At 36.3% G+C, this 16614-nt stretch overlaps 2 protein-coding genes across 8 annotated transcripts in view; one reads left to right on the top strand and one right to left on the bottom strand.

Moving 5' to 3' along the window:
- Positions 1–33: 33 nt before the first annotated feature.
- IFT74 (intraflagellar transport 74) overlaps positions 34–16614 on the top strand; it is a 36087-nt gene continuing 19506 nt past the window's right edge. For 2 of the 5 annotated variants that reach the window (XM_027708254.1, XM_027708256.1), the window contains exons 1-9: positions 698–814; positions 1284–1419; positions 1905–1953; positions 2779–2877; positions 3044–3104; positions 3573–3632; positions 4556–4617; positions 14997–15135; positions 16137–16199. In XM_027708254.1, the coding sequence (XP_027564055.1) occupies positions 698–814; positions 1284–1419; positions 1905–1953; positions 2779–2877; positions 3044–3104; positions 3573–3632; positions 4556–4617; positions 14997–15135; positions 16137–16199 (786 nt within the window). The other 3 variants (XM_027708252.1, XM_027708251.1, XM_027708253.1) reach the window with 3 other exon arrangements.
- LRRC19 (leucine rich repeat containing 19) lies at positions 4072–11846 on the bottom strand. Of its 3 annotated transcripts, none has more exons than XM_027708257.1 (5): positions 11719–11846; positions 9280–9372; positions 7846–8359; positions 7453–7653; positions 4072–6261 (listed from the first exon to the last, which is right to left on the bottom strand). In XM_027708257.1, exons 1-5 carry the CDS (start codon positions 11743–11745, stop codon positions 5936–5938), a joined length of 1161 nt encoding a protein of 386 aa, XP_027564058.1. In that variant the 5' UTR covers positions 11746–11846; the 3' UTR covers positions 4072–5935. The 3 variants fall into 3 exon arrangements, with proteins under 3 accessions (XP_027564058.1, XP_027564059.1, XP_027564060.1); XM_027708258.1 differs by having other exon boundaries at positions 7846–8356; XM_027708259.1 differs by lacking the exon at positions 9280–9372 and having other exon boundaries at positions 11719–11817.

Here is a 16614-nt window from a genome sequence, read left to right as displayed (position 1 = left end):
CGGCAGGCACCGCGTCACACAGCAGCGCCGGCGCGCCTCTCTCGCGATGCCTCCTGGGAGTTGTAGTCCTCGCGGACTGCCGCGGGCGGAGCGGGATTTGCACCCCTCGCGATAGCAGTGCGCGCCGTTGCCGCGATACCGCGGCGCGGTGAGGGGCCGGGGCTGGCCGGGCGGGAGCGGCTCCGCGGGGCAGCAGGCGGAAGCTGTCGGGGTGATAGAAATCGGGATTGTATAGCGGATATAACGTATTTAATCCCTCGGGGGTAGCGCGGTCGCCTTGGTGACTGGCGGTGGTTTGCCAACCGTCTCCAGATAACCCAAGTGGTTATTTGCAACAGCGGCTCGCTTCCAGTTTGTTTCGTGAAAAACCTGCGTTCTGTGGGCAGGTACTGAAGCAATAAAAGCCACACGAATAAGCCGAGAGCTGATTGAGCACTGGAAAGGGGCTGGTGCCTTACTTTGCCCACGGACCTTACGTGGTCTCTCCTGAGCTCTGTCGCTGCCTTGTACCGACCGGTCAGGAAGTGCTCTGCAGAGTCCAAAAAAACCAAATAAAAATAAAATAACCCCCTAAACTTATTTTAATAAGGGAAAGAGTTAAGCTATAAAGAGTTGGTCTCCGATAGCATTAAGGACCCCGTGCAAATCAAAGGACTATTTCTCTTCTTTCCAGAGAGAAGTTGAAAAACAAACAAAAATGTCCAGCAGTCACAGACCTCCAATAGCTCGTTCTTCCTCGAGAGCAGGAATAGGGCTGACCTCAAGGCCTGCCTCTTCATCACGGACTCCATCAGCAGCCAGAATAGGAACAGCGGTATGTTAAAAACATTTATTATTAACTTCGATATATTTAGATTTTTATCCTTTTTTTTTGCTGCTTCTTTTTTTTTTTTTCCCCAGTACCATGACTGCAGTCATGGGGGGTTTTTTTAGCTTTTTGATTAAGAACTTTTAGATTTCAATTTTGTCGAAAGTGTTGGTTTCTACTTTTGACTGAAAGGGGTTAAGGAGGTCCCGCATCAAAAGTTCACGTGGGAGACCTTAATAGCATTAATGCTGCAGACAGATGGAACAATGAACAGCTGCTCAAAGGTAATCTCTTACCCTTCTACAGCAGACATTTGACCAAAGCTTTGTTTTCCTGAAGAGATGTAAATGCTAAAAGATTCTTATAGAATGAGTATAGAGGCTGACTGATGTTTTTGATTGCTTTGGCAATTGCATAAGGTAATAAATTCATAATTCAGGCTTGGGAGGTTTGTCGTTTGGCTTTTTTTTTATAGATGCCTCCTAGTACGGCAAGACCTGGTTCTCGTGGTGGTTCTTTGACTGCTGGAGGAGTTTTATCATCTCAGATTAAAGTTGCAGACCGTCCAGTGACTCAACAAGGATTAAGTGGAATAAAAACTGCAATGAAAGGTATTTTGTATAGAAAATAGCTGTTGAAATATCTGCAGGTGTTTTAAAGGAATATTTAGGTGTTTAAAGGAAAACTTTTTATTGCTGTATAAATTCCAGAGTGAATAGCTGTGATTACGAGGAGTATGAGAAAGAAAATGAAGGTTTAAGCATGCCTTTTATTGTCATTGTTGTTGGCAGTCAGAGAAGACAAAGGCTTTTCTGTACCTGAGCTGTGTTTAAGAATCGTTCAAAAGAATAGAAAAAAATCAATTGCATCTTCATCATCACTGCAGAATAATTAAAATATTCTGTTATATTGTAATAGTAATGTTTATCTTCAGAACGGTCTAAAATTGCCTTGTTTTTTTTAATGAGATACCTGTTTAAGAACACTAAAATATAACAGTTTTCTGCCAATGAATTTTTCAAATTGTTTTCATAATTTACAGTTCGTCAAAATCAGTTTTTTTCTAACAAGATAACATATTGCTCTCCTTTATCAGGTCCTCAGAGACAGATAATGGATAAAACATATTACCTTGGGGTGCTGAGGTAGGTGTTTACGATACATTCAAACTACAGCAGATTTAGTGCCCTATTCTCTTTCAGACCCAGAGTTTAAGCTTAACAATAGCATGGGACAGGTGGTGTTCACTTATACTGAACTGTTACAGGAGTCCTGCTGTAACAGATAAGGTTATTTTGCATGTAGTTTGTAGGAAGAAAGGAACTTCATGCTTATGTCCAAGTAGATTCCTTTAATGGTTTGTTGTTAGGCTTGCTAAGTTAAATGCGCTCCCACAGCATTAGTAAGAGGAGGGTCAGTGACTTTGAGCTCCCACCTGTAGTGTTTGATAGGTCCAATAGCTCCATTTGTATGTAGCGTTGCAAACAAAACACTTTTTAGCATACATTGCTTGGATTATACGTTGAGCTAACTATGACAATGGCAAGACCTGGTGGAAACTGTTGCATCAACAGTTGATCAACTTTTTCAGTTGATCATAATGCAAGTTTGAATAACCAGTCCTAAAAGATGTGATTTTAAATATGAATGATATCCACATTCTGTGAAGTTATCCTGTTTTCTGTCCATTTGAGAATAATTCACGCCAGTTTCACCAGCAGCAACAAAAAGCTGATTAAAATATTTTATTTGACATCAAAGTTTTATAGCAACTGCTTATGACTTTATCTGATACAACCACTTTGCTTTTTTCCTCACTTATTTAACTCTTCTTTGAAATGCTGATTAGAAACAGTGCAGTACAGTGAGATACTGATTGTAAATCTCCTATAGTAAAATTTATTTTCTGTTCTAGCTGTGTTTTAGTCGTACATCCAAATGTTAATGATTTTTTTGTGGGTTTTTTTTAGAAGCAAAACAAATGAACTCACAACAGAAATTAACAAGCTGCAGGAAGAAGTAGAAATGTATAAGCAAGAGAAATCTGTCTATTTGTCATATGAAAAAAGGTAAGATGTATTGCAGCTAATGCAGTGCTGACTTTTTCAGTCACAAGACTATTCTTGAATATTGGACAGGCTTCAAGGAACCATTAAATAATTATTTTTTTCATTTTTTTATTTTTACATATACAAATCTTCCCACCTTAAGTTTGACTTTTTGTTTTGTATTTAGGGCAGAGGCACTAGCTGGTGAAATCAAGGAATTTCAAGGTCAACTAGCAGACTTCAACATGGTATGCTGATATCAAATTTTGATACTGAATGCTCCCCATTCTCTCATTTATTCTCTTATTTACTTTGTACTGCTTTTGCTTTACTTGAGCATCTTTTTTATTGACATTTCTCAATAGAAATGTACTGCTTAATGCTGCCTTTATTCAGTTATTGGAAAGGAATGAGATGGAAGCTAAGGAAAACATAAAAGAAAAGGAAGCATACTGTACATTAGGAGAAACGGCTGTCTATGGATTTAAGAAATTGATGTGAAATATTTCAGGATTTGGAACAGCTACATATAATGATGATTAGTTTTGAAAAAGACATGTAATCTGTTCAGATTCCCAAATCACGTTTTTTCCGTTTGGAATAACTGAAAGTTTCTGTGTTTTCATGAACCCTGTGCCTGGTTTCTTTATTTTTTCTTTTTTAATTGAAAAAAAACCAGGAGAGCAATAATAGGCTGGAATTCTGTCTCATTTCAGGTTATGGATATACTTAACACCAGTATGGATATGGCAGAAGTGAGTCGCGATTACAATATGGTAAGAATTATGGTATTTGCTATGTTTTAACAGTGAAATGATATGTGTTACATTCTTGGTGCTTTGCTCGTATGACGTATCTGAAAAAGCATAGCACTAATTTAAAACTTATCTTTTTTTCCCAGTTAAATTATTCATAATATTAGCAACATGTTTGCAGTTAGTATTGCGTTAACAGTTCCATAATAGTTTCCTGTGGTATTGATTTGAGAAGGGTGTCATTCCAATCCAAATTATGATTGTTAAAACATCTTCTTTCTTTTCCTGGGAGTGCTAGTCATAGGGAAGACAAATTCAAGTAGACTACACTGCCTTTTAAAACTGACTGGTCTTCTGAACATTTAATTATCTTTTGTCTTCAGCCTTTTAAATGTCTCTTGCATAATAAGTATTAAATAGGTCTCTGACATGGCCAGCCACAACATCAATGAGTTTTTTCCTTCCTTTACTTTCTTTATTTTCTAGCACAGGTATAGTGTTCCTCTAAGTGTTAAGGCATGAATGGCATTGTGATCACTTTGTCCATAAACAAAAGAATCTAGTTTCAGAAAGGGCTGTTTTGCTCACTTGAAAAATGATTTGAATATTTCTTGGTTAAAACAACTTTGTTCCCGGATTAAAAAAGTAAATGTCTGTATCAAGAAGAGAAAAATGCTTTGCAAATGTTAAATTTTCACTTTGTCTGGAGGCTGAAACAGTATTTTACTAAGTGTTCCAGGAATAGATCCCACAGTAACAGTAAGTGAATCGATTTCAGTGGGGGTATTTAAAAGATGCATAGATATGGTACTTAGGGACATGGTTTAATGGTGAACGTGGCACCTGGGTTAAGGGTTGGACTTGATCTTAGAGGTCTTTTCCAACCTAAATGATTCTATGATTTATTACAAACTTGATTGTATTTCAATATTATATCTTTTAAGTTAAAGGTTCAGAATGACCAAGACGCTCAGAGTATGGATAAAATTTTCACGGAAAGACAAGCGTAAGTACATTAAGTATAAGCTTCTCCAAAGCTGTTAAGACCATAACTGAACTCCAGAAAATGGAGGTGTTACCTCCTACCTCAACAGTGGGATGCATATTACGCGTGATACTTGAACAGTTTCAAGGTAATACATTAGTACCAGGTTACAGCTAGAGTTCCTAGCTTTAAACTCCAATAACTGCCCTGGAGATACTTACCATGTCGTCCAGGAAGAGTTAGGTGATGGTGGAGACTCCTGTCTTGGCAATCTGCTGTCAAAGTCCTCAGTTTTGGGAGTTTTGTTGTGGAGTAACAGAGTGGGGAAAGCAAGCAGAAGTGGGAACTAGATCTTTACCTATCTGGTAAGGTAGGGTTGTGTAGAGGGAAAGATAGGGACAGCGAGATTTTTCCAATAGGAATTTGTAAGCCAGGAGAAGGGCTTGTGCAGCGGTAGGCTGAAACAGTGACTTTTTGAGATGTTTGATTTAGGGACAGGAGATGTGCAGGAGAAAGATACATGATTGTACTTGTTACCACTGAAAGCAATCTCAAGACTGAGATGTTATATATCAATAAGCACTTTGAAAAAACAGCTTACCAGTTTATAACAAGTCACATTTCAATAATACTGTTGCTTTCGACAGCTCACAAATTCTACCGATGAATGCATTTTTAAAGTGTTAAGGAAATCTGAAGAGAAAGTACTTGGTTCAGTAGCAAACTAAGGTATAACGGCATTAGGTGTGCTGGAATGATAATTTGTCATTGTACTGTACGTACACATTTAAGGGAATACAGCAATTGGTCTTTCTTACTCTGCTAACTTAGGTAGAACAATACCCAAATGCTGTGTTACATGATTGTGTTGGTTTTGGCTAATAGACCACTGAGCTGTGACAACACTGATTTGGATTCAATCCCCAGTCTGATTGTGGTCTGCTTCAAAATGTTAGAGAAATTATTTTTCTTTTCTAGACCTCTTCGCAATTAAAGCGTTAGTGATTGTGCCAACTTCACTTGCTACTTTTTAAAGACTTGTTCATGTTTAGCAATATACAGTAAGCACTCCCCATGCCCTGACATAAATAGATTTTCATAAAACATGCATTATAAGTATTTTTGCATGTTTTGAAGTATTTGTTTTGCCAGTAGTGCATGCACACCACTACATTTTTGAACTTCATGATTGATGCAGCAAAACCTTGTTATAGATTTGGCGAGATGAAAGGAGATAGAGTACATAACTTCATTTTGTATTGTACATGAGTAGTGTAAAATGGAAGTACAGGTGTTCGACATTTTTGAAAAGTCAGTGCATTATTCATTGTTTAAGACATTAACTCTCCTCATTTACATAAGAATCAATGTATTTATCCTCAATAAATCCATCTTCTCCATCCCCAAATGCTTGAATTTTCTCAAAGATTACAATGGGTTCTTCACTGTTTGTACCCAGTACTGAAGGAGAAGGGCTCATGTCAGCTGAGAACTCCTGTTCAAACCTCTCTGGGTCATTTTCTTCCAGACGACGGTGTCGGTAGCTGATCACATAGTGATACCATGTTGGGCATTTTACAGCAGTAAAAATCAGGAGTGTAGTGCCTAGGACAAACCCTAGGACACCCGCCAGAAAGGTCCAACTTTTGCCAAGAAGTGGTAACTCTTTAAAACAAACAGGAAAAAAGAAGAGTAGTTTTCATGAGGAATTCTAGCAAGGGCTCTAGTATGATTTTTTTTCATAGTTAAATTGAGAACTCACAAAATAAACGATAGAGAATTACTGAGTGTCTACAGAGTTTTAGCGTAATGTTATTGCTATGCTATTAAGGAGTCAGTAACATCACAGAGACCAAAAATATATGTGCATCTCATATTTCCTAGTAATATAAATCTATCATGCATATTTATAAAAAATAATAGTTTCAAAGTCAGATAAAGTTCCAGGAACATATAAAAGATAACATAATTTTTTTTCAAAATTTAAATACGAAAATTAGGCTTTGGAAAAAAATGATCAGTAATTGACTTCAAATTCTATTTCCCAGGCTTAATTTTCTGTGTGGGGATGATGTCTGCACCCTAAAATATTACGCCTTTTGTTTGGTATATGCCTTCAATTGTGTTTCTTTTGTAGTAAAAATGTCAATAAACTATACTTGCCATTAGTCTTTATCTAGAAGCTGGTTTTGTGTGCCTGCCACAGTTCTAAAATAGATTATAGCCTGGTACAGCTAAAGAAATGTGTGGCAGTGGTGGTTCATAATTTGTGTATATATCTGTAGATTGATACGGATGCTTTGCCAAAAGCCAAACTAGAGTATTAGAGAATAATGATGGAATTAACATAGAAAGGTGAGGAGAGTATCACTGAAATTTCCAAAAAATATGTGACAGGCACATCCATGTCCTTTATACCGAACACAGCTGAGGGCAGGAGTAAAATCTGTAGGGTCACACTTTCACATTTTAGGAAAACAACTACATGTAAAAACCAGTTAGTTTGGGAAAAGTTTTTGTTTTTTTTTTTTTTTAAATATATATTTTTTTTTTAAGTTCCTTCCTACTTTTGTTAGGTAGACATCTAGGCAGTTATTTGAATTTCAGAGCTTTGAAATTTCATCATCATTATTCAATATCTTTTGGGAAGTTGTGTGGTTTTGAACACTTACTCAGTAAAGCTTAACGTGCACCATAATGTATGTGACTGTCTAACAGAACCTGGAAATATGCTTGTTCTGTAGCCCTGGCTTTTTATGGAGAATGACAGTGTGCTAGGCATACAAAATGGTATAAAGTCATGGAACAGCAAATCAAACAGCTTACAAGCAGCAAAGTGAAGCATCTCTATATTACCTGCATGTGTTCCATTGTTTCCAGTGATGTTTGGAGTCAGAGCTGTTATTAAGGCAATACTTCTAAGGTTAATGACAGGAGTGGAAGTTACAGTGTTTTCTAAGGAAGTTTTTTGAATTTTGCAGTCAGCTGGTTGGATAGCCATCTTGATGGAGATTTCTTCCTTGGTTGGTAACGTACATGTAGTGTTGATTTCATTTTCTGTGAATGTGAGCGGTGAAAAGACTGTGAGATATTGTTAATGTTTTGACACCCTAATCTAAAAAAATCTCATGGATGTATTACTGCAAAATGCGGGTAAGTTGATGGTGGATATTATCCACAACAGAAAAAAAGGAAGGTAAAGCTGTTCGGTGTAAACAAATGTGAAATGCTGCTCTTACCAAAACTTACCCAATGTAACATTGGAGGCAGTTAGCCATATCTGTAAGTCAAGGAGGTCGCAGGAGCAGATCCATGGGTTTCCAGCTAAAACAATTTTAATCAATTTAAAAGATGATTTTATATGAAAGTAGTTCAGTAAGTTATACTGTAGATTTAAAACCGTTAGGCTTTCTAGAGAAGTAAATGCATCTGAATCTAGTTGAGCAATCATGTTATAGGATAGATTCAACACTGAGAGTTGATTTAATCCTGCAAATGCTGCTTTATGAACTGTGCTAATATGATTGTTGCTGATATCCAGATTTATGAGTTTTTTCAGATTGCAGAAGCTGTTCTTATGCAGTTCAGTAATCTTGTTTTTATTCAGATGAAGTTCAGTGAGGTTAATAAAACGTCCAAGAATCTCTTTGTCACTATCTTTTAAAGTGATTTTATTGTTTTTGAGGCTTAATTTAGTAACGTTTTGAGAAAGGTGGGTGGGGATATTAGAGAGGTTCTTTCCAGACTCCTCACAAATGACCTGTTGAAAAAAAGAGAATGGCGACAATTAAATACTGTAGAAAATCTGGTAATGAAGATGTCTCATTGATGACTGTTAAAGGCAAATACGATCTGGTATTTTTTTAATGCTGCCACTTTAAAAGAAAAGTTCTACTGGTCTTCATGCAGTTTTATTTATGTCTTTCTTAATTAATTTATGGTCAGGTGATGCATGAGAATTAATCTTCCTAGTGGAAAAAGACCTGAAGTTCCTGACGACTTAGTGCTTTAACTCTGAGCTGCAAGGCTCTTTATATGATGATCATCCAAAATATAACCAGTATATATTGGAATTAATAGGGGTGTCTGTTTTAAAATTTGAAATGAAGCTTGACTGGGTAGAAAAAGGATTTCTTTCCCACATAATCTGGAAGAGTGTCAAAGAGGAAGTTTATTCTGCAAATTAATTCAAATACACCTTTTAAAATAATGTTGTTTTAAAAACGCCTATGTTTAGTCCTTAAAACATCTTTAGAGCAGACCCTCAACAAAACATTTATTGTATGGTTTTTTTGTATCACCTAAATTCATTCTAATTTTCTGTGTTGAAGTTTAGCATAGCTGCAGTCTTTTCAGATTGGAGTGTTTACTCTCAATACCTTGAAATACTTATGTTTTCTGAAAAGAATAGATTTATTTATATATGTACAGGAGGCATTCCTGCTGTCTGTGGAGGAATTTGTCTGAGATATAAAACCGTCTCAAATGTGTTTCAGTGATGATTCACCCACTTACAATGGCTGCCATCAGTTAGTTGTCCATTTCTCAGAAAACCACTTCTTATTTGTCTTTTTGCATTTCTTTCTTCAGCAATTTTATGTTTATGAAACAGTTTTTAAAATGCCTTCTTCTTCAAGTGTGTCTTTCAAAAATAAGAGTAGTTCACATCCATATAAAACTTACAGTTTGGGAAGTAATGTTGCAGTCAGCAGTCACTGGATTCAAGAACAGTGTTCCAACCCAGATCACAAGCCAAGAATGTTTCATGTTTAGAGCCTAGTAAAAAACAACACTTTTGTATACCAAGACCAGAATACCAGTGTCTACTGTTGTGGTAGTTTAATAAATTAATAGGTATAGTTATTTCAATGATAATTTAATAAATTTTGTTCTGCATAAATACTTAGAAATGCAAAATTAAGCAGAAAAACAGAGGCTATCAGAATTAATGAATTCAGCTTTCCCTTAATTGAGCCAAACTTAAAATCCAGTAAGCAAACTGTATCAGTAAATAAAAAGGGAATTGGTTAGACGAGTTAATAGGTAGAAGTTTCATAGATGTGTAAAACGAATAGGCAAGGCTGTACTCATTAATATTCCTGACAAAGCCTTTGTGGGTAGTGGAAGACTGTGGTAGGTGTAAACTGCAGAAAGTATTCAGACTGGCATGCTCTCCCTAAACAATTTCCCTTGTTGCCACTGACAGAGGCAGAATACTGCAGTAGATGGATGGTTGATTTGTCCAGTCTAATTTCTTTTATGTTCCTAAATAAGTTATTAAGCACTTTTTGTGAATTTTTAACTAGTAGATTGGTATTTTAATCTCGCTTTTGTCCCTAATATAACATATCATATGGCATAAACCTGGACCTCCGTATTGCACGAAGTAAACATGGTTCAATCTCTTGTGATAGAGTTTTTGTACAGATTTGAGCTTTATTTTTTGAAATTCAGCAAAGTTCCTACAAATTTTGTACACAGTTCCGCTGTGACATTAAAGTCTCTCAGAGGAAGTGGCACTCATTATTCTGTTTGAATTAGGCGTTATTTGCAGGATCTATTCATTTTGAACCATGTCTGGCAGATTTTAAATCAGACCCTGTTTGTGCCACACTTGAAGGAAAATGTTATGTAAAAGGTAGATTAATGTTTAAGTTTTGCATTTTTTCTTAAGCATCTGAAAAGATAGTGGGTTAAGTGAATCTCAGTATCTCCTTCCAAGACTTCTGTCTTCCAGAGTAAAAAAGACCCGAAAGCTGGAGTGTAAGGTACTTGCTTAAAGTGCTTATTGTGTCTTGAGCTGTACAGAGTATTCACTGAATTTAAGAGAGAAGAGTGGGGGAAATTACATAAGAAAGCTTAGTTGCATGAACAATGCTAAATACAGGCAGCCAGTCGGATTTTAAAAAACTCCACCATCCTTAAGGAAAGTGCCAGGAGGCCTCTGCTAATGAGAATGGAATAGATGAGGTCATAGAACAAATTGATCAAGTCACTTAATAGCTTCTATGTATTTGCATGTCTGAGGATTGACCTCATTCACCTAACTGAATCAGCCCGGAGACTTAATAACTTCTAGGAAAGAAGAGGAAGATAAGAGCCACTTACTCTGCTCTGATCGATTGTGTATTTCTACTTCTGTTGGAAACTTACATTAAATACAAAAAGACTTCATAAACCTTTTGTGCCTTTGAGCCATTATCAGGAACAAGGGGTACTAGCAGCAACAGCCATTGTGGAATTATGTCCTGCCATAAGTATTGCTCTTGTCAGTGATGGTACTGGTGGCCTGCATGTTTTTGAAGCCAGTTTATGTATTGCTAGTGGAAAACATGATGCAGTTTGAGAACTCCAGAACTATTTTAATAGTTGGATCTTAGGACATATTTGGTCCTTAAAGGCACTGCTTCCAAGGTGTTCAGAAACAGAGCAGGTCTTAAACTGGTAATGTAGAAATACAGGTTAATGGTAATATTGCACTTTGCAAACTTTAAGAAAAGAACTGTCTTTAATAGAGTGGGGAAAATATATTGAATATTATTTTTAAAGTTAATCCATAAGTTAATAAAAATCAAGTTGAAAATTTAAGTTGTACGTGTGTCTTAGTGAAAAACAGTTCATAGTTTTTACTTCAGTTTCTACTGAAAGCTTAGGGGTTTTTTTACAAATGTGGTTTCCTGCATTTTGTGTGCGTGAACCTGTAAAATCGGTAGAACAGGAAAGCATCTGTAATTTTAGTTGCAGTTTAGCTCTTTACCGGAATCAGACTTTAAGAATTGCTGTTTAAACTAATTGCTATGGAAAGAAACTCAACCTGGAAACACATTGGTAATACTTTGATATTTTCTTGTAATTAGAAGTGCTTTCTTAAAAATTTTCTTCTGAGAACTTTGAAGATTTTAGCATTTAATAATTGAGGTAATAGACTTTATATAATCGGGTAGTCTGTTCAGAGACTGTTCCCCAGCTTTCTAATGAAGTACAATTTACTTAACAACTTGGCATGTCCAAGGTTCATAGTAATTCCTGAAGTTTTGAGATGTATTTGTTTCCAGACTAGCAACAAAGTTACACTAATAAATCTTTGCCTGAATTTTTAATTAGATGTGCCAAGTGTCTTACCTTTCTGTTGCTTCTTAAAGGCAGCATATGTACACATGTGTGGGTTTTTCAATGCACTGACAAGAAATAACATGGTGAAACAGCACTTTGTTTTGCTTCAACCTTTGTACTTGATGAATAACCAGGCAGTGTAAAAAAAATAATAAACTTGGAAAATCCTTAGCAAAAGATTGACTAAGTTGAGCAACTTCTTATAATCATCTTGGATTTAATTGGATCTGCAGCCAATAGGAATGTCTACTAGTATTATGCTGAAGTGTCAAGTTCCAGATCATAGAGGAAGCACTGAGTCAAAGTGCCATAGGTAATTTACAAGCAAGTTGAGTTATAATCAATTAAAGAAATGCTGGAGACAGAAAAAGACTTGCTTTTTTAATGTGATCATTCATCAAATGAGGAAAATGTCAAGGTATTTGCATACTGAAGTAAAGCTCTCTAGTAGTTAGTTAAATCTGTGTTAATTCTTGTGTTTTGGAAGTATCATCGTAGAAGCTGCACGGTGTGATACACAAAGCTCATTATTTACAAAGAATTGCAAGCACCGTTAAGGACATGTGTTGTAAGGGCTATATTTCAGGAAGAAGTTCTAAAAACAAATGATATTTGCACTGATTTGGGAACATATATATGTATACAGATTGAAAAGGGATTATATTGATACACAAACACTGTGTCAAATAAATTTTTGCTTGCTTTAGTGCTCATTCTGTCCAATGCACACCATCAAACTACGGAACAGCTCAGTCTCCTTTCATTCTCCATTCCTCTCAAATATGTGGCTGGAGATATCATTTTACTTCACTATCCTTCTTTGATGTTATTGCCACTTTGTTTTTTTGCTTAACATCTCTTAACATTCTGCAATTTTTCCAAGCCTCATCCCCAACTCAGCTTCATCCACAGTCTTCAAATTAATTGTGTTAATGAATTGTGTTTCTGTGACAGCCACAAAGTGCTGACATTTTTATTGTCTTTTGGAAAAGCAATCAGTTTCAGCCTTTTGTCAGAAGTTTTCTTCCAGAGAAGATTCATCACAACTAAATCAGACACTTCTAGTCTCAAAAACATGCTGGATCATCTTGTAGTATTTAGCCAGGAGTCCATATTACATAAAAAAAGGAGAGTTGCCTCAGGTAAACAGGGTAGTCCTTAATGTGTCCAAACACAGTTTAAATAGATGGGCCTGGAAAACTAGGGTCCTTTCCTTACCCTGCTGTGCGTATTTGCAGTCTCAGGCATAGAGGAGAAATATACAATAGAGCTTGGAGACACTACTGCTCTCAAGAGTGGTATTGCCATGCCACTACTTCCACAGGGTATTTTGGAACCCAGAAGAAATGTAGCAAACTGTGTTCTTCTCTCCCACCCTAAATGTTCCAGTGATCTGCAGGAAAAGGTACTGTGTTTGTACTTAAATACTCTCTCTAATCAGCGCTGCAGTCCCTCCAGGAGAATTACATCTAGTGTGGAGATTCCTTCTGGAAATTAGCAGCCATAACATTTTCTTGAATTCTTCACCACAATTTCTCTGTTCTTCTGTGTCTTCAGTTGAGCTTGATCTGAGAGAAACTGTCACTGCTGAGATGTTACAACAGCTTTCATAGGCCCAGACTGAGGCATGAAGGAGTGTGCAATAGGAAAGTTACATGAAAGCCCCCTACCAACTCCCAGTTCCATGCTTTCCAGCAGGTCTTGTATCAAACTAGTCTTGTAGCTTAAAAATAACTTCTTTCCACTACCACATGTAACATAATTATACATTCATAAACTAGTGTACTTGCAGTGAGGGCCTCATTCTTTGGACTGGGTCTGAACCAACCGCTCTCAAGAGGGTGTTAAATTTAATGTCATGATACAACCATCCAGTATTTCTTGGACATTCCCTATGCACTCCAGATTTGCTGCAGAAAGTGGGAGATCATCACTTTGATTTGTTTCATCATCATCATCAGAGTCCAAAGCATCTTTGCAGCACAGGCTGGTCACATGACAGAATTTGTACTTAACATCCTCAGATTCCTGGAGAGTATAGATCTTTCTTTAAGATCTTCAAGATATTGAAAACCTGCCTAAGACACTGAAAACCTGCTCTAGATGACAATGTTTGATTAGTGCACAGGCTGGACCAGATGACCTTCAGAAGTCCATTCCAACATGAAATCTACTCTGTTTCTGTGATATTTTCATTATTCCCTTACCCTGAGATTATCATTGTGCAGTTCCTCTATTTTGCATCATCTCTTAAGCCTGAGTGCATTCTTGACTGCAATCTTTGATCCAATAGTGTCAGTTACACAATTTACAACTTTTGGCATCTTGCAACTCGGGAAGAGTTAATGAAAAAGAGAAGAAAAAAAATCCTGAAGGAAGGTATTCAGCTGATTTTGTCCTTCTTTAAGAAAGAATTCACTCTGGAAACAAACCATTTAAGCAATGTTTAAAGAACAGTGAAGGAAAGGAAGATATACTCTTCAGGGTCTCAGGAGCTTTTGTTAATTTCCCTTACCTGTGTTCTTAAATTGACTCTCTGGCTTTCACGAATTTCAAAGAAACTGTTAGACTTGATACGACACAGTGAGAACAGTTCTTTATGTGTTCCTCGTATCTGCTAAGGCAGTTGCTTGTAGCTCACTATAGCTGCAGTGGTAACGTTTTTATGTTTGCAGCCTATTGATTTCCTAACAAGATTAAATTAATGAATCGAGAATGTTAGGAATGCCTAATTTCTTAGTTATTGCGTGGTTAAAAAACTCTACACTGCTTAAGATGCTGAACTCACTCTCCATTCTTCAGAATTCTAACAATTCATTGCAAAAGTAAAGTAATCTTTTCATCGTCATCTGGTAATCTCAAGTCCTGATGTCTATATTATATGTTTTCTTTATGTGCATTCAGAAATCACCTACCAACTTCTTTATTTCAAACTGCCAGTTGTTACTCCGGAAATTCACCTGTTAAGAGCAACTGAGAGGGAGTAGTCTGCTTTTACCAGTGTTGAGGCCTATGCAGTTAGACAGGTTGGAAGTGCTGGAAAACAGTATGTGGGTATTGTAGGGACAGGGAATTCTTCAGCTTCTGTATTTCATGGTGTGAATGTTTGTATAGCTAATCCAGCTCCAAGAGGATTAGATACAAGTGGGTAACTCCTGTTTTTTAGAGTCTGGAGTTTTTGTGCTAAAGGACCATTTCAGTGAGGGTGAAGGAATACTGAAGTTTGAAATGAGTGCTTACAAAAAACATCAACTAGTAAAAGTTACAAGAACATTGTATTTTTACAGCACAGAAAAGTTAATTCAAGCTGTAGAAGAAGATATTGAACATGAAAAGGTTGTGGCAGATGACATAATGAAAGATATGTCACAGGAAGGTCAAGCTAAATATATGGAGATGAAGGCTGCTAATGAAAAACTCTCCCAGGTTGGTTTGTTTCATTGTACTTACCTAAAATATTTTTTAAGCAGGCTTCAAGGGTTCTAGATTTAAGTACAAAAGAGCTTTACAACAGACTAATACAATAAAAAAGCTTGCTGGTATCTTAATCAATTGTAAAAGCGCCTGAAAATAAGTAGAGCAATTGAATAAGACCAAGTACTTTCTCTTTTTATGTTTCTTTTTTTAAGAATAAATGGTGTTCCTAATTTTAATTTTAAATTTGGGGACTGACATGCAGATTTTAAAAGCCACTGCAATACTTACATGTTTCATCATGTGTAAAAAGCAAGCAAAAGGGAAAAATAACCACAGCAATTTTTGTAGTTCACCTGAGTAGAAAGTTTTCTACTTGTGTACAGAAGTGAATCTGACTAGGTTTTTTCTGTTGTTATTATTGTATGTCTGAATATATCAGAAAAAATTGTGGGCTTTATAAAATTTTTGTGACTTCATTAATCCTACTGATAACAACAGGAGTAAGATTTCTAGGCTCTCTGACATGATCTACCTTAAGTTATACAGGCTAAAAATGTCTCTGTATAGTCTATGCAGAGATGACACCAGTGTTTCCCAGCTGTCTTAGGATGAGCTGAATCAGTAGACAGGGCTTACCTGTCTCTTTCTGGACTATGAAGAAACTGTAGTGGCTAGTTCAGATTTTAAAATCTGACTCTAAACTTCTGAAGTAGAAATAATAAGTTCCACCCTCAGTACCGATTTTAAGAAAAAAATAGTAGAAAAAAGGCAATTTTCTGGTCATAGCCCAATTGTAAATAACAATGATAAGAGTAATAGAAAAGTTGGATGCTGAAAGTAAGTGGTTATTACATTTGAGTTACTTGAAGGAACTGGACACAGTCTTGTCTTTAAAATTTTTAAGAGCAGCAATAAGATGCTTTACAGCATTTGATAAATACTAGGGTTTAGAACCGAAAAGTAATCAAGTAGTAATTTTTATCTGAATTTTGCACTTTTTTCCTCTTTAGGAATTGGTTGTTCAACAGCAGGAACTGGATGTATTAAATGTAAAGGAAGAGAATCTAAGAGCTGTATGTATGATAACAAGTGGTCTCTGTACACATCTTCTCTGAACTTCAGTGTAAAAAATAATACAGTAGAAAAATACCTAATTTTTTTCCTTAAATTTTCAGCTATTACAGGATCATACCCTAGAATGGGAAGGCAAAGCTGCCTCTCTATTTTCGACCTATAATTTCTAATCAGTTTTGGGTAAAAAATTCTTTTTGCTAGATGCCAAATACAAAATTTTGATAGTAACAGTGAGCTTTCCTGAATTTAGTTACTCCTGCAGTTTCAGATGTTTTCTGTGACATTTGATTGATTTAGAATAACTCTCTAAATTAATATCCTTCTTAAGGGTTTTTGTGACTTAATTTTTTGATATGTTTTAAATTTTCAGATTGTCTGAGATTGATTTTCTTATTCCACACTGGCCTGAGGATG

This window comes from Neopelma chrysocephalum, unplaced genomic scaffold (assembly GCF_003984885.1).
Source record: "Neopelma chrysocephalum unplaced genomic scaffold, ASM398488v2 Primary Assembly neopelma1_95854, whole genome shotgun sequence".
In the NCBI taxonomy this organism is placed as follows: domain Eukaryota; kingdom Metazoa; phylum Chordata; class Aves; order Passeriformes; family Pipridae; genus Neopelma; species Neopelma chrysocephalum.
Note: the sequence above shows the minus strand (reverse complement) of the source record. Positions and strands in the feature narration are given on the sequence as shown.